The 18357-nt window shown below is 43.8% G+C and overlaps 1 protein-coding gene across 1 annotated transcript in view; it reads right to left on the bottom strand.

The window, feature by feature from the left end:
- Positions 1–17818, bottom strand: part of RBL2 (RB transcriptional corepressor like 2) — a 132427-nt gene extending 114609 nt beyond the window's left edge. Inside the window, exons 1-2 of the mRNA XM_089684776.1 lie at positions 17477–17818; positions 6318–6448 (exon numbers count right to left, since the gene is read on the bottom strand). Coding sequence (XP_089540902.1) covers positions 6318–6448; positions 17477–17635 — 290 coding nt within the window. The 5' untranslated portion in view covers positions 17636–17818. The remainder of the gene's footprint in view (positions 1–6317; positions 6449–17476) is intronic.
- Positions 17819–18357: the final 539 nt, after the last annotated feature.

Below are 18357 nucleotides of genomic sequence, written 5' to 3'. Positions count from 1 at the left end.
AAACAATTACGCAATAAAAATATTTCCCTTTAAATTCTATGGAACTCTTCACATTAGTGTCCTGCAGGTGCAGTGCATTTTGAAAAAGCCCTACATGCTGCATTTTTCGCGTCCTGTTTCAAAAGTGCACCAAAAACATACCTCCCATTGAAATACCTGAAAATGCAAAAAAAAAACAAACAAACATAAAAACCACGCTGCGGCCATGTTTTTGTTGCGCTTTTTGATGTCAATGATTCATAGGTTCATGCTGGGAATCAGGCAACCAGAAAACACACCAAAAATGCATCAAAAACACGATATATATTTTTGAAAAAAAGCACACCCTGTTTTTAAATGCACCTGTGTGAATGGACCCTAAAAAAAGAAAACGAACGCAGCCAAGAATTGGTGAGCTGCAAATAAATAAATGTTTGCTTTTCAGTAAATATCAGTTTAAAGACAACTGCAGCCTTTCCCCATAGTCACCAATCACTACGGCACATTTAGTGAGGTGAATGTTGTTTAGGTCACAGTTGGTTGTGTTTGTCTTCCCAGCCACAAAATCTTAGTCCGCTCTTGCTTTGTAGATACTCACATTTGAGTTCAAGTAGGGCCAATGGCTTGAAGAAGTGGATTACAGTGCCTTGAAAAAAGTATTCATACCCCTTGAAAATGTCCACATTTTGTCATGTTACAACCGAAAACATAAATGTATTTTATTGGGATTTTATATGATAGACCAACACAAAGTGGAAGGAAAATGATAAATGGTTTTCTAAATGATTTACAAATAAATATCGGAAAAAGTGTGCCGTGCATTTGTATTAAGCCCCCTTTAATCTGACACCCCTAACTAAACTCTAGTAGAACCAATTGCCTTCAGAAGTCACCTAATTAGTAAATAGAGTCCACCCATGTGTAATTTAATCTCAGTATAAATACAGCTCTTCTGTGAAGTCCTCAGAGGTTTTTTAGAGAACATTAGTGAACAAACAACATCATGAAGGCCAAGGAACACACCAGACAGGTCAGGGATAAAGTTGTGAAGTTTAAAACAGGGTTAGATTATAAAAAAATATCCCAAGCTTTGAACATCTCACGGAGCATTGTTCAATCCATCATCCGAAAATGGAAAGACAAATGGCACAACTGCAAACCTACAAAGACATGGCCGTCCACCTAAACTGACAGGCTGGAGAGCATTAATCAGAGAAGCAGCCAAGAGGCCCATGGTAACTCTGGAGTAGCTGCAGAGATCCACAGCTCAGGTGGGAGAATCTGTCCACAGGACAACTATTAGTCGTGCACTCCACAAATCTGGCCTTTATGGAAGAATGGCAAGAAGAAAGCCAATGTTGAAAGAAAGCCATAAGAAGTCCCATTTGCAGTTTGTGGAAAGCCATGTAGGGTACACAGCAAACATGTGGAAGAAGATGCTCTGGTCAGATGAGACAAAAATGGAACCTTTTGGCCTAAAAGCAAAACACTGTGTGGCGGAAAATTACCACTGCACATCACCCTGAACACACCATCCCCACCGTGAAACATGGTGGTGGCAGCATCATGTTGTGGGTATGCTTTTCTTCAGCAGGGACAGGGAAGCTGGTCAGAGTTAATAGGAAGATGGATGGAGCCAAATATATGGTAATCTTAGAAGTAAACCTGTTAGAGTTTGCAAAAGACTTGAGATTGGAACGGAGGTTCACCTTCCAGCAGGACAACAAACCTAAACATACAGCCAGAGCTACAATGGAATGGTTTACATCAAATCATATTCATCTAATGGCTCAGTCAAAGTCCAGACCTGAATCCAACTGAGAATCTGTGGCAAAACATAAAATTGCTGTTAACAGACACTTTCCATCCAATCTGACAGAGCTTAAGATATTTTGCAAACAAGAATGGGCAAAACTTTGACTCTCTAAATGTGCAAAGCTGGTAGAGACATCCCCAACAATACTTGCAGCTGTAATTGCAGTGAAAGGTGGTTCTACAAAGCATTGACTCAGGGGGGCTGAATACAAATGCATGCCACACTTTTCACATATTTATCTATAAAAAATGTTGAAATCATTTATCATTTTCCTTCCACTTCACAATTATGTGTCACTTTGTGTTGGTCTATGACTTAAAAACCCAATAAATTACATTTACATTTTTGGTTGTAACATTACAAAATGTGGAAAATTTCAAGGGGTATGAATACTTTTTCAAGGCACTGTATAAGAGCTGCACTGCATAAGTGAACCTGGGATTCAGAAATGGCACAGTTCATAAATATGAACTTTCAAACTTGAAAAGGAGTCCTGCAAGGTTTTTACTAAATCTGGGTGTTTATCTCAACAAGTAATGAGAGGTGTGTGAAAGAAAAGAAAGCCAAAAAAAAAAAATTCACCCCAGCTAGCACCTGTTCAATCGGTCATTCTGACAGCAGGACCTGCCACTGTCAGAACACACTGATCAGTGGCAGCAGCCAATTGGCTTCAGTAGATGACTGATGAAAAATCTTCCAACATGTCCCTTCGAAAGAAGTCTATTAAACAATTGACTTCTGTTGAGTGGGGAAGCTTGCCCACTGATTGATCAAAATTCAGCTGATCGATCAGGGATTTTAGTGTGTGACCAGCTTACTGTGCACCGATATTTTAACAAAAACCCATTTCAAATTCTGTCTTCCACTTTACTTCAATGGTCTCTGATATCAGTGGTACCTGCAACATCTCTGTAAATCTCTGAAAATCCTGTCAGTGCCAAATGTTCCTGTGCTTGGTCCTAGACTTTTCAGTAGTCTAACACGCCTATTAATTAAAGTGTTACTAAACCCACAACAGTAACATCAGTATGTGTGTGCAGTAAAGCATGCTTGTTATACTCACTGTAGAACCTAAGAGGTTAATCCTCCGCATTGTGTAAAAATAATTTGTGATCCTGACTTCTCTGATCCTCCCCTTCTCCCAGTATCTCTTAAATATATCATGATAGAACGGAGGTTTGGGGGCAAGCTGCACATGTTCAGTCTGGTGTTTATTGCTAGGGAGTTTTTTTTTTTCTTGGGAGATCAGTACAGGGCCAATCAGCACTGCCCAGACAGAGATCAGGGATCCTGCATCCTACTACAAGAGAATTAAAACTCTTCCCACAAGCTGTAACCAGTGTTCTGCTGGACACTGACAGAAGTCACAAGTCTGCTCTAACTGCTGATGAGAAAAGGTATTTAGCAGTTCATATTTACTAAAATAATTGCATTTCCATGTTGTGTGTACTGTGGGAGACCAGATATAGTGAATGCAGGGTCCTGGGTTTAGTAACACTTTAACAGTGAAGGGGGCAACATTGGAATCACCATGTGGTTTCTCTGAAGGGTCCTACTGCTCTTACAATATGCATGAAATGAAATGGTTGCACAGGCAGCATGTCTATCTCTTGTAATGGCAGTGTGAAGACAGCAGCTCTATAAATAGCAATAATTATCTAGCTTACTCCGTTATGACTGTCAAGGGTCTTAATGTTCACCGCGCCCTGTCAGAAATTTTAATGTTACTCCACCATTTAAACAACATAGTAAGCCAGGACACTGACATCATTGTTCTTTTTATACTTTAAAGCCTAACTCCAGGCAAGAACAGCTTTCCCATGCAGTGGGGCTGTGCCCACATGGCACACATTAGCTGCTTGTTTTTGCCTAGGGGATTGGAGAGAGGAGATAGGGTAGTGTGTTACCAATTGTTTTCTTGGAGACTGTGGTCCCAGCTGCCCGGAGATCATTGACAAGATCCTCACGTGTAGTACTGGGATGATTCCTCACTGTTCTCATGATCATTGACATTCCACGAGGTGAGATCCTGCATGGTGCACCAGACCTAGGGAGACTGACAGTTGTTTTGTGTTTCTTCCATTTGTGAATGATTGCACTGTTGTCACCTTGTCACCAAGCTGCTTGGTGATAGTTTGGTAGCCCAGTCCAGCCTTGTGTAGGTCTACAATCTTGTCCCTGACATCCTTGGACAGCTCTTTGTTTTTTACCATGGTGGAGAGTTTGGAATCTGATTGTTTGATTGCTCCTGTGGACAGGTGTCTTTTATACAGGTAGCAAAATGAGATTAGCTGAAGTCACAAGACTGCTCTAACTGCTGATGAGAAAAGGTATTTAGCAGTTTACATTTACTGAAATAATTGCATTTCCATGTTCCGTGTACTGTGGGAGACCAGATATATGAATGCAGGGTCCTGGGTTTAGTAACACTTTAACACGTAATGACAACACAAACACGATGTACATTTGCAACGTGTCTGAAATGCATGGCAAAGCACACATTTTCTGTGCAGTCTGTCATGCATTCAGAAACACACAGATGTGAATGGAGCCTCATTGTTCTGGGTAAACGTACCAATTTCATTTTCAGGCTCCATTCACACCTAGAGTCGAGGGAGGGCATGTTTTTTGGCTTGTTTTTCCGTTGACACACATAGGGCAGCCTGTTGATTTCAATGGGCTGTGCTACACGTGGCAAAGGCTCATGGGGCATTTTGGTGTGATGTGTATTGCACATTTTTTACTGCGCGTTTTGTTTCATTTGTCATCTGTCTTTTCATGTGGCAAAACGTGTGCTTGCTTCTGTGTTTGGTGTGCCATTAACAATTAATTACAATGAAAGTGCAACTAGGTAATTTTTGGTGTATAAATGTGGCCATACACTATACAATCTGATTGTACAATCTCTGTACGATCTCCTTTAGATTTACCAAAACTATATAATAGAAGGACACACCATCTATCCAATCACTCGGCCTGAGCCCGTCTGTAGAGATGCTGGGGTAGCCAGGCAAATGCACGTGGGTAGAGATCCCGGGGATGCTGTGAAAAACAGTTGATGGGCAAACAGTGTGTACTAATGAGGTCAGTGCAGGATGTGTGTGCTACTGAGATCAGCATAGGGGGGCTGGATATTTATATACATTCCATTTAAATGAATAAACACCTAAACGCTAAACATACATTTTTGCCTCGGTTTGCGTTTCTTGGCCAAAATGTTTCTCTCCTGAATGTGATTCTTCTGCATTCAGGAGAGGGATGTTTAACTGCTCCTGAATGCTGCTCCTGCTAAACGCTGATAAAAACCTATTTGTTCATGGACACATAGGATTTTACTGAGTTAAGTTAACTGCTTCCTGCCCGCCCTATAGCAGAAATACTGCTACAGGGTGGCACGGGAGCAGAAAATCACGTATATATACACGTGGTTTTGCATTTCTGGGTAAGGGGTGCACGCCCTACCCACACCGCCATTCGCAGCCGCGGCTGTCAATCACTGGGTCCCGGCTGGTGATTACTCACTGGCACCTGGTGATTGCTGAGGATCTCCGACGGGGAGGAGAACTGTTTGTAAACAAAACAGTTCTCCTCCCAGTCAACTAGTGTACAGCCATACAAAGCAGTGTGCTTACAGTGAAGCACAAACACATGACCCCATAGTAAAACACACCCAGCACAGTTAACCCTTTGCTTACCCCTCATGTTAACCCCTTCCTGCCCAGTGCCATTAGTACAGTGTCAGTGTTTTTCTTTTTAGCATTGATCACTGTATTGGTGTCGCTGGGGATGTCAGTGACACCAAGTCAGTTCCCCCCAGTATCAGAATACCTGCAAGCAGTCCCGCTATAAGTCGCCGCTATTACAAGTAAAAATTAACAAAAAAAAAAAAATCCAGTATATATACCGCCATTTGTAAATGCTATGACTTTCACTTAAACCAATTAATTTACACATATTGGGATTTTTTTTAGCAAAGATATGTCGCAGAATACATTTTGGCCTAAATTTTTATAATGAAATTTGTTTAAATTTTTTCACTGGACATGTTTAATAGCAAAAAGTCAAAAATATAGTTTTTTTCTCAAAATTGTCATTCGCTTATTTTTTTAGTGCAAAAAAATAAAAAACACACAGGCGATCAAATACCACCGAAAGAAAGCTCAATTTGTGGGGGAAAAAAAAGGACGTAGATTTCATTTGGGTGCAGTGTTGCATGATCGTGCAACTGTCAAAGTAACACAGTGTCGTTACGCAAAAAATGGCATGGTTAGGAAGGGGGTAAATCCTCAGGAGGGAAAGTGGTTAAGGGGCTTTAGCAAAAAAAATGCCAAAAGCTCCTAAACTTCCATTTTGGAGCAGCAGTTCACATGAGGCCTTAATATCCTAGGGACTTATACTGCATCTGGAAGAGGGATGGAGAATGATGCAAAAAGGTGTAAAAATGTTTTAATCGTTTTGTTTCACCCATTAGTGGAGACTGGAGATGAAGTGTCCCAATTGCTGTGTAATCTTTATTCATTACCTTAGTTCTGATGAAGTCAGGATCCGAGTGAGCGAAACATAATTTCCTTCCACGGTCCCTCTGCCCACTGTTGGCACTGTTTGTCTGCAGGCTACATATAGTGCACAAGCAAGCCAGTGCAGGGCATTTCCCTGTAAGACAACAACATGTATCACATACAAATATACTCACATGTATATACAGTACTCTCCCACCCCTCTCCATTCAACTGCAAGAACCAAGGAGAGCAAACCCTCTAAGCTCCACATTGCCTTTTTTGTTGCTTACACAAAGCTATGGACACCTTCATTGGTTCCATGTGAGAGGACTAGTCCAATCACCAGTCTCCAGAGATCTCACAGGAGATAGAAGAAGGGAGTCACATGCTCACCCATACCAGGAAGTACTGCGTAGTTCAGCTGGCTCACACTAGAGTGGTGTTGGACAGAGAAAGGTGAGTCCATGTCCTGAGGAAGGGGAGCCAAGTGATGGCCTTCAACATTAGGTGGAGGTTGTCATAGGAAGGGTGTCTTTGCCACATCTACCCCGCATTGTGAAGTTCATTATGGAAGGCAAGACATTTTTAAAAATTCAAACTATTTTAAACACAATTATTATTAACAAATATACAAAAACACAACCCCATCCCTTCTTTATTTAAGAAAGGATGACATTAATTAAAAGTATTTGAGTTTCTAGGTCCTGTAGCCAGATCTCCTTTTCCTGTAAAACTCCATACTGTATGGGATTAATGTTGTGAAAAACAGATTACTCTTACTCTTTGGTCTGTAGCCAGAAAGTAACTATATTAACAATGAATAAAGACCAATTTAAATTACTTTTTACTCTTTCTGCTAAAAATGTAGGATTCAGAGGGGTTATATGTTCTTCTGAATAACCAATATATTTAAAACAATTTTTACAGTAGTTTGGAGAGCCAAGCCGCGTCTTTATGTGTCTTAAGGACACATAGAGCAGGGCTCTGGAGCGAGCACATACCAGTGCCTACATAGCAAGTGGCTTGCTACTGGGGGTACTGGTCAAGGGGGAGGAGCCAGGAGTGCTGGTAGGGGGCTCTGTGTAAAACCACTGCACAGAACAGGTGAGTAGGACATCTATGTTATTTTTATTTTTCTTTTAAAAGCCAAACCTTGAAACCTCAAAACAAACATGTTATATACTTCATATTATTAGTATTTAGATTTGGTGGTTGCATTAGTTTTAGTTTTTCAGGCTTTTACTCCTTTATTTTCACTTTGTAATCTTGCAGGTAACATACTTCTTGTCCCTTCATGGCTACACTCGCTTCTCTGCTGTTTCTCTGGGGGAAGCCATGTTTGTCACACAGGCTGGACTTCAAACAAGTCTGCTTTTGTTCACCTCCATTACATGGCGTATGATAGGAGTAGTAGTTTACACAAGAAAGATTGTTTTGCTGTCTTTTCATCTAACAGGGAGTGACAAGAATACTTTGTTTCCAGTACAATCAACAAGTATATTTCTCTACTTGCTGAAAATGTCCTTTGCCTAAAAAAAGAAAACAACCCCCCACCCCCACCCCCTGGAAAACAAGTGCATCCACCACATCTAAGGACTGATAAGTTGCAATATATTACATTTTTGTTTTTGGGTTTAGATACATTTTCCACCAGCTACTCACAATAAATGATGAACTTACATGCGATATAAGTGACCCCTATAACTTTTGCTTTGGATTGCTTCCAATTTTTCAGTCCATCAAATCCTGACTAGCATATAATGATATGAACCGATACAGCCAGGAATATCACTCAACTTAATAGTATATAGTGCATCAGACTATAATGTGCTTAATGTATAGCTAAAGCCAAAACTTTTTTCCTCATTTTTGAATCAATTAAAAAAAATAATTCAAACCTGTCAGTTTTTCTGGAAATGTCCCTTTTTTTCCTATTTTGTAGACACAGCAGAAAGGGAGTGAAAATCTCTCTAAAACAAGGGAAATTCCCTCCTAGGGCATGTTTACATGGGTGGCCAGGGGGCGGTAAAAGCAGGCAGAGCTGTGGTATTACCTCCGGCTGACCACTCACTTAAACAAATACATGCAGCAGCTCAGGTTTGTACACATGCCGCAGCAAAAATTAACCCCCATGTTGCGTTCAGCTGGCAATATCCCTGCTTAGCGTGACCAAATCAAGTGAATGGGGCCATACTGGAACCATCAACATTTTCAGAGTTAAAACAGGCAGTGGAAAGGCAACATATGACCCCTCACTGCCGGTCAAATGCCCCGTGAAAAGCGATCCACTGCAGATCACTTTTCAGAGGAGTGTCAAGAACTGCCACATATGATAGTTGAGACCAGTGTTTCTCAACTAGGGTTCCTCCTGAGGTTGCTAAGGGGTCCATGAATCGTCAGCATTGATTTAATTTCCCACCTACACTGACCAACAATGCAACAAGTCAATTTTCTACTAATGTAAGGAGCTAATGTACCAATATAAGGAGCACCTCTACAATGTCCATTAATATTAGAGGATGCCACAACGGTTACAGTCTGCATTCTTTTTTTACAGTTATTAAGTATTTCACGAGTATTACTGAAAAAAATTTGTAGGTATGCTGGCATGCCACACTACTTGTTCTTTTAGGTCTGGTATACACCTAGGCGTGTTGCGATTGAAGCATTTTTATAGCACAATTTGTGCTGCATTTTGCATTTCTGAACATGCGATTTTTACATGCTTTGATGCGTTTTGAGTTTTGTGGCATTTTGTACCAACAGGAAAGTATTGAGTGCGACTCTGATCCGATCTTACACTCTCTGGCATTCAAAGTAGTGTAGGAACCTTTGCAAAGTCGCTGGTACTTTGAAAAGGTTCCTGCACTACTTTGGTGCGACCATGAGTGCCAGAGAGTATAAAGTTGCATCAAAATCACAGTCAATACTTTCCTATTGGGAAAAAATGCATAAAAAACACATGCAACACTTGCATTTTTGGTGTAGTTGAATTGAAGTCTATTGCACCAAAAACGCAATCTGCTGCAGGAAAAAACTCCCTGAACCTTTCCAAAAACTCAGCGGCTGAAAACGCATAGATGTGAACATGTCACATAGGAAACCATGTTAAATGGACTGTAGTGCGTTTCTGTAAAATGCACTGAAAAACGCATAGGTGTGAACCAGATCTTAACGTGATCAACAAGTTTATGTCACATGAGCTGCAGGTACTATATAACCCATTTTAGTAGGGGTTACCCAAGAACTTCAACATTTTTTCAAGTGTTTCTCATGGGTAAAAAGGTTAAGAAAGGTTGCTTTAGACCAGGGGTCTCCAGACTTTCCAAGAAAAGCGCCTTCAGGCTTTATGGGGGCCAGACTGTGACTTGTCAGAGTGGAAAATTCCCAGGTATCGGTTCTCCATCATTGGATTTAATGGGAGAAATAGTTCCCCATTGTTGATATCAGTGAGAATGCTTCCCCATTGATGGTGTCAGTATGGTGAATGGTGCCCCATCATTGGTGTCAGTTGGTGGAATAGTGCTCCAAGGGCCAGATAAGGGCCGCATCTGGCCCCTGGGCCGCAGTTTGGAGACCATTGCTTTAGACACTCGTCAGCTGGACAAGTGTCCCTCTTGATCTGCTGCTGCTGACTTTCCTTCTGCTAGTTCCTGGGCTGTCATGTGGCTCCAATGTTTTCTGGGTCAGTGACCTGAATCAGGAACGCAGATGAGGACTTCTAACTTACTTGATCTGTTAGCTTGTTCCAGGACTCAGAGGGCATGGAAGCATAAAACCAAGAAAATCACATCTTCATAGGTTCAGCAAAGCAGCCCACATGTTCTCTCAGCAAATGTTTCTGTCATCCATTATGGACAGTTGTCTCATTAACAACATAACAACTGAAGTGTTTGGCAAATGAGGTGACTGCCAACAAGAGACTGAAATCTCCTGTGTAACCTTAGCCTAACAAACCTTTAAGTCCATCTCAGATTATTCAGTCTACTGAATGTCAAATTACAGGACGGCTAATTACAGAAATGACCCCCAGCCAGGCGCAGATAAGAGTCCCAGCAATGGAAGTCAAATGGTTGTTGTGTCTCTCCAAGGAGACACCAAGCTGTCCTCATCTCCAACCCAAACACAGGCAAAGCATCAAACACTGGATATGAACCCCCAGCTGAGATGTACAAGCTCCTCCAGCTTCTGCACACAACAAACAACACCACCACGGTAACAGCGTCACTGACAGGAATAGATTACACTTTGCCACCCTACATATGGATGATATGGAAGGTCTTTTCCTACTTCTTGATATCACACCTTTCCAAGATATATAAAAAAATATCAAAGTTGATCATTTTGGAACTCTATAGAACAGAATGGGCTAAAATCGCACCACACTACTTTTAGAAATGCACTGCAACTTGCATTGTATTTTTCCATGCGATCCACTGCAGCAAAAGCACTGCATTTGCAATCTGTATTTGGGGTGTCATTAACTTTGTATTGATACCCGCTGAAGATCGCATCTGCAGTGCGTTATGCATGCATTGCAGTAAAAAGCGCACAGAATGCGGGTTTCTTGCACTGCATTCTGTTGTGAACCAGCTTTGAGAGTCTTGGAGCTTCAAGCTACAAAACTCTCAGGTGTGAATAGGACCTTTGTGTGATCAATAAATTGTAGATACAGAAACAAAGAAAGTAATAAAGAATACGCTGTAACTAAAGAAACGTAATGACACCCCCTTACTTTACAAATGTATTTTCAACAACAATTAAACAAAGAATTTAATGATAATATTTACCAGAAATTAAACATAATGAAAACTGTCATTCATGTCCCTTTGAACTGGCCATACACATAAAGACTTTTTCATTCAGCCTGTGGGCTGTACAGTGTGGATAGCAGAAATGCCCACTGAGAATATTGTATTTTGACAGCTGACCCAGCCAGCTATCAAAATTCCCAAACAGAGACTGCACTTGAGTTGATGCAGCTGCTGTTCAGCCAACAATTTTCTACCAGGCTCCTTCAACTGAAGAATTTCAGGCTGAAGGGGCCCACAGGCCCACTCATTAAAATGGTAGTAAACCGCATCAAATAAAAAAAAAAGAGAGAGAGAAAAAAAACCCCTGCAAGGTAAAAGGCATAATATGTTAGTATGCATTGCATACTAGCACATTATGAAGGACTTACCTTGAAACAAAGTCCTCCAGCAGAGCACTGTCATGGCTCCCCGGGGCTTCCATCTTCACACAGTCTCCCTTCCAGGTTCAAGAGCTCTGGTCGGCTGACTGGCCATACTCCGATGACATCACTCCCGTGCATGTGCGCGGGAGTCCTGGGCCACGGCACAGTGCTCTGAAGGAACGGCATGGGTATACCGTTCCTTTAGAACGCATGCGCCGAATATCAAAATGGGCTAATATCTCCTAAACGGTTCACAGCTTACCTATAGGTAAAATTTATTAACCACTTGAGCCCCAGAGGATTTACCCCCCTTAATGACCAGGCCTTTTTTTGCTGTTTGGCGCTGCACTAATTCAAATGATAATTGCGCGGTCATGCAATGCTGCACCCAAACGAAATTTACGTCCTTTTTTTCACACAAATAGAGCTTTCTTTTGGTGGTATTTGATCACCTGTGCGCTTTTTATTTTTTGCGCTATTAATAAAAAAATCACAAAAAGTTTGAAAAAAAACAATATTTTCTACTTTCAGCTATAAAAAATATATCGTAAAAACTCAAAGTTAGTCATAAATTTAAGCCAAAATGTATTCTGCTACATGTTTTTGGTAAAAAAAATCCCATGCATTAGCGGGCAAACTAGCGCTATCTAGGAGGGGCGCTAACACTATCGGAAGTCACCAGTGACACTAATACAGTGATCAGTAAAAATCTGTTCACTGTAATCAATGACACTGGTGACAGGGCAGTAAAGGGGTTAACTGGGGGGGGAGGGGGCGATCAAGGGGTTAAAAGGGATTTCTGGTGCACTAGCGGGCAAACTGGCGCTATCTGGGAGGGGCGCTAACACTATCGGAAGTCGCCAGCGACACTGATACAGTGATCAGTAAAAATCTGTTCACTGATCAATGACACTGGTGACAGGGCAGTGAAGGGGTCAACTCGGGGGGGGGGGGGAGATCAAGGGGTTAGACAGGATTATTGGTGTATTAGCGGGCAATCTGGCGCTATCTGGGAGGGGCGCTAACACTATCGGAAGTCGCCAGCGACACTGATACAGTGATCAGTAAAAATCGGTTCACTGATCAGTGACACTGGTGACAGGGCAGTGATTGGGTTAACTGGGGGGGGAGATTAAGGGGTTAAATGGGATTACTGGTGTACTAGCGGACAATCTAGCGCTATCTGGGAGGGGCGCTAACACTATCGGAAGTCGCCAGCAACACTGATACAGTGATCGGTAAAAATTGGTTCACTGATCAGTGACACTGGTGACAGGGCAGTGAAGGGGTTAACTGGGGGGGGGGATCAAGGGGTTAAGCGGGATTACTGGTGTACTGGCGGGCAATCTGGCGCTATCTGGGAGGGGCGCTAACACTATCGGAAGTCGCCAGCGACACTGATACAGTGATCAGTAAAAATCGGTTCACTGATCAGTGACACTGGTGAAAGGGCAGTGATGGGGTTAACTGGGGGGGGAGATTAAGGGGTTAAATGGGATTACTGGTGTACTAGCGGGCAATCTAGCGCTATCTGGGAGGGGCGCTAACACTATCGGAAGTCGCCAGCAACACTGATACAGTGATCGGTAAAAATTGGTTCACTGATCAGTGACACTGGTGACAGGGCAGTGATGGGGTTAACTGGGGGGGGAGATTAAGGGGTTAAATGGGATTACTGGTGTACTAGCGGGCAATCTAGCGCTATCTGGGAGGGGCGCTAACACTATCGGAAGTCGCCAGCAACACTGATACAGTGATCGGTAAAAATTGGTTCACTGATCAGTGACACTGGTGACAGGGCAGTGAAGGGGTTAACTGGGGGGGGGGATCAAGGGGTTAAGCGGGATTACTGGTGTACTGGCGGGCAATATGGCGCTATCAGGGAGGGGCGCTAACACTATCGGAAGTCGCCAGCGACACTGATACAGTGATCAGTAAAAATCGGTTCACTGATCAGTGACACTGGTGACAGGGCAGTGAAGGGGTTAACTGGGGGGGGGGGGGGATTAAGGGGTTAAATGGGATTACTGGTGTACTAGCGGGCAATCTGGTGCTATCTGGGAGGGGCGCTAACGCTATCGGAAGTCGCCAGCGACACTGATACAGTGATCAGTAAAAATTGGTTCACTGATCAGTGACACTGGTGACAGGGCAGTGAAGAGGTTAACTGGGGGGGGGGCGATCAAGGGGTTAAACGGGATTACTGGTGTACTGGCAGGCAATCTGGCGCTATCTGGGAGGGGCGCTAACACTATCGGAAGTCGCCAGCGACACTGATACAGTGATCAGTAAAAATCGGTTCACTGATCAGTGACACTGGTGACAGGGCAGTGAATGGGTTAACTAGGGGGGGGAGATTAAGGGGTTAAATGGGATTACTGGTGTACTAGCGGGCAATCTGGCGCTATCTGGGAGGGGCGCTAACACTATCGGAAGTCGCCAGCGACACTGATGCAGTGATCAGTAAAAATGGGTTCACTGATCAGTGACACTGGTGACAGGGCAGTGAAGGGGTTAACTGGTGGGGGGATCAAGGGGTTAAACGGGATTACTGGTGTACTGGCGGGCAGTCTGGCGCTATCTGGGAGGGGCGCTAACACTATCGGAAGTCGCCAGCGACACTGATACAGTGATCAGTAAAAATTGGTTCACTGATCAGTGACACTGGTGACAGGGCAGTGAAGGGGTTAACTGGGGGGGGGGGCGATCAAGGGGTTAAATGGGATTACTGATGTACTGGCGGGCAAACTGGCACTATCTGGGAGGGGCGCTAACTCTATCGGAAGTCGCCAGCGACACTGATACAGTGATCAGTAAAAATTGGTTCACTGATCAGTGACACTGGTGACAGGGCAGTGCAGGGGTTAACTGGGGGGGGGGCAATCAAGGGGTTAAACGGGATTACTGGTGTACTGGCGGGCAAACTGGTGCTATCTGGGAGGGGCGCTAACTCTATCGGAAGTCGCCAGCGACACTGATCAGTAAAAATCGCTTCACTGATCAGTGACACTGGTGACAGGGCAGTGAAGGGTTAACAGGGGGGGGGGGCGATCAGGGGGTTAAATGTGTCCTAGAGTGTTCTAACTGTAGTGTAGTGCTTGTGTACTCACTTTTTGGATGTCTTCTTCTCTGTCTGGAACGGAATGTGTCCAGGCAGAGAAGAATGACATCATATCCTGCCCTGTGTATTTGTCAACACAGGACAGGATAGGACAGGGACCGATCATGTGATTTCAGCCAGAAATCACTGGCTGAAATCTAATGATTGATCCCTCCTGGATCAAATCGGATCACCCGCGTGTCGGCGGGAGCGCGCGCCTCCTGCCGGCGAAAGTGTCGGGAGCGCGGAACCCGTTTTTAAACGTGGTTTTGCGCTCCACTGCCGCCCTGGACACGTATATACACAGTGGCAGGGCGGCAAGCGGTTAAAGAAGAGTTTATTACCACTTTATTATTATTATACAGGATTTATATAGCGCTTTACAAAATGAAGTTAGATATTACAGTTACCATACAATTTGGTACAAGTGGAAACAGAAGTTCCTGCTCGTTAGAGCTTACATTCTACTTTAAATAAATTTTCCTTTGGTACACCAGGAACCACTTGAAATTTGCAAATTGTATGGCCAGCTCTGCACTAGAGGCTAGTGGACAGGAGCTCTCCTACATTAAAAAGTACACCTCTTCCATTATTGGTCAGTATTGAAGTGCCCCCTTACATTGGATGCCAGAGGAAAATTGCCTCCTAAGGCAGTACACTGCTGCTCCTTTTGGCATTTTTTTTTTCCCCTGAAAGCCCCCGAACTAAAACTCAATAAAAGCCTATGTTTAGGGGCAGTTAAATGTCCCTCTCCTGAATGCAGAAGAATCGCATTCAGGAGAGAAACTCTTTGGCCAAAAAATGCTAAATGCAGCAAAAAAAGCATATAAACATGCCTAAGCGCTAGCCGTGTTTAGCGCTTGGACATTTATTCATTTTAATGGCAAGTACTCTGGCCAATGAAATGGATAGGCATTGGTAAAAGTGGGTACATGAGGCTAAATGCGGCACCACGTTTGCACGAGTTTTTTGCTGCGTTTAGTGTTTTTCTGCTGCTAGTAGAGTTGATGTCTAACGGCGGTTCCAATGTACATGTAGCCTAACATTGCCTATCAGTGTAGGTGGGAGATCAAGACCCACCATTGCTCATAGCTCAAGGAACCCCTAGCAACCTCTGGAGGAACCCTAAGGTTCCACAAAAACCTGGTTAAGAAACCCAGAATAGACGTTTGACTATTCCACTATAAGCTTTTGAACTACATACACAAAAGTATAATGGCACCTCCAGACCTTCAGACTACTGAAAACTGTTTGTGGCTTAGAGAGCTGGATCTACACAGGAGCTGGACCTACCCAGGAGCTGGACCTACACGGAAATGCAGATCTACATAGTGCTCCGGATCTACATGGAGACTTGTATCTAACACAGAGATGTGGAACTACTTGGAGACCTAGAAGTATGTAGAAATCTGGATCTTGGTGAAGAACTACTTCTATGTGGAGACCTGAATCTTTATGAAGACTTGAATTTACATGGAGACCTGAATCTACGTGGAATGCTGAATCTACAGGAGAGCTGGATTTATGTGGAAAGCTGCATCTAAACCTGAATCTATGTGGAAAGTTGAATCTATGTGGAAAGTTGGAACTACGTGGAAAGCTGGAACTACGTGGAAAGCTGGAACTACGTGGAAAGCTGGAACTACGTGGAAAGCTGGAACTACGTGGAAAGCTGGAACTACGTGGAAAGCTGGAACTACGTGGAAAACTGGAACTACGTGGAAATATGGATCTACGTGGAAATATGGATCTACGTGGAAAACTGGATCTACGTGGAAATATGGATCTATGTAAAAAACTGGATCTACATGGAAAGATGGATCTATGTGGAAAGCTGAAACTACGGGAAAGCTGGATTTACATGGAAAACTGAATATTTATGAAGACTAGATTCTACATAGAGAGCTGGATTTACACAAACCTGGATCTATGCAGAAAGCTGTATCTACCTGGAGACCTGGACCTACGCAGACCTGCATCTATGTGGAGAGCTGCATCTACATGGAAAGCTGAATATACGGGAGAGCTGGATTTACACAAATCTGGATCTACATGGAAAGATGAATCTTTATGCAGACCAGAATTCTACATAGAGAGCTGGATCTACACAAACCTGGATCTATGCAGAAAGCTGGATCTATGCAGAGACCTCGATTACACAAACCTGCATCTACATGGAGAGCTGGATCTACATTGAAAGCTGAATCTACAGGAGAGCTATATTTACATGGAAAGTTGAATCTTTATGAAGACTAGAATCTACATAGAGAGCTGGATCTACACAAACCTGGATCTACGCAGAGACCTGTATGTACACAAAGCTGCATCTATGTGGAGACCTGTATGTACACAAAGCTGCATCTATGTGGAGACCTGTATGTACACAAAGCTGCATCTATGTGGAGACCTGTATGTACACAAAGCTGGATCTATGTGGAGACCTGTATGTACACAAAGCTGCATCTATGTGGAGACCTGTATGTACACAAAGCTGGATCTACACGGGTCGCTATGAAGAGCTGAAATGATGTAGAGACTTGGATCTCCACAAACCAGGATGTAGATGGTGCCCTGATATTTCTGGAGACCGGGACCGATATGAAGGGCTGGACCTATACAGGGACCAGGATGTACACGGAGCTCGGTATCTATATGTAAAGCTGGATGTACAGAGACCCGGATGTCTATGTAGATCTGGGGGTAGTGGTGGTGCTGAGTGACCCCGGAGCCCTCCTCGGTGACACATACAGGACCCCAGTGATCTCCTCCTCCTGTCACACACAGTGCTGCCATGCCCAGCTGATAGAACACAATGCCGGTCCCCTGTCATCCATCACCCGCTGAGGGGAGGGCACAGTCATCCTCCCTTCCTCCTGTCATCCCTACAGACAGCTCGCAGCCCTCACCTCCAGAGTGTAGTTCTGGCTCATCCTGCCGTAGCTCTCCCAGGCCTCCACACGGGCCCTCTCGTCCATGTTAAGGCTGCCGCACAGCTCTTCATAGCGCTGACGGAGCTGCTCCTCTCCGTGCTGGGTATTGCCATCTTCCTCCTCTTCTTTGATCATCTTCAGGCCTTGTCTCTATTCCGGTTCAATCTGCAGATCACACGGCTCCTAGTTTGACACTGCGTAGCCATTTAAATGGCCTGTGAGTGACAGCTGCACGCGGCCATTCACAGCTGGAGATACGCCAAAATTGTATCTAAAGAAGCCCAGACTGAAACAGCACTACGTAAACTACGTATTCCCTCCACTAGAGAAGACGGAGACATGGGGCAGGGCCACTTCTGCAAATGGCGCTTTGTGATTGGACGGTTCTATTAAAGCTAGCTTACTTATTGGCCAGCTTGGCTCACGCGCCCCGTGTTTGGATGGGTGTATTTCGGAGTGCGTAGTCTAGTTGTAATAAACATATGTACAGTAGGGCGGGCCGAGCCGTCCTGTCCCAAGCCAATGGGCGAGAAATCCCGATGTTCTATGTTCGACCGCCAGCCAGTCAGGATACGGAGAGCAGTGTAAAGCCACACCTCTCCGCTCCCTCACAGCGCTGTATAGAAGAGAGGGCGGGGTGGCCACATGCAGATCTATATTCACCTCATGCAGGCACGATCGAAAAAGAAGTCAAACCCCCATCCCAGCTCCTCCTCACAGGAGACTTCAGTCATGAAAGTAGAATGACTAAAACCGTGTTGTGCAAAGATGTGAATATAATAAACTCCGAATTGTATTACTAACCGCTCTGTATCTGCCACCCCTCTCTGCCAATCCCTCCACTGGCTTCCAATTGC

This window comes from Staurois parvus, unplaced genomic scaffold (genome assembly GCF_062004578.1).
Source record: "Staurois parvus isolate SC_StPar_1 unplaced genomic scaffold, SC_StPar_1.0 ptg000356l, whole genome shotgun sequence".
Classification (NCBI taxonomy): domain Eukaryota; kingdom Metazoa; phylum Chordata; class Amphibia; order Anura; family Ranidae; genus Staurois; species Staurois parvus.
Note: the sequence above shows the minus strand (reverse complement) of the source record. Positions and strands in the feature narration are given on the sequence as shown.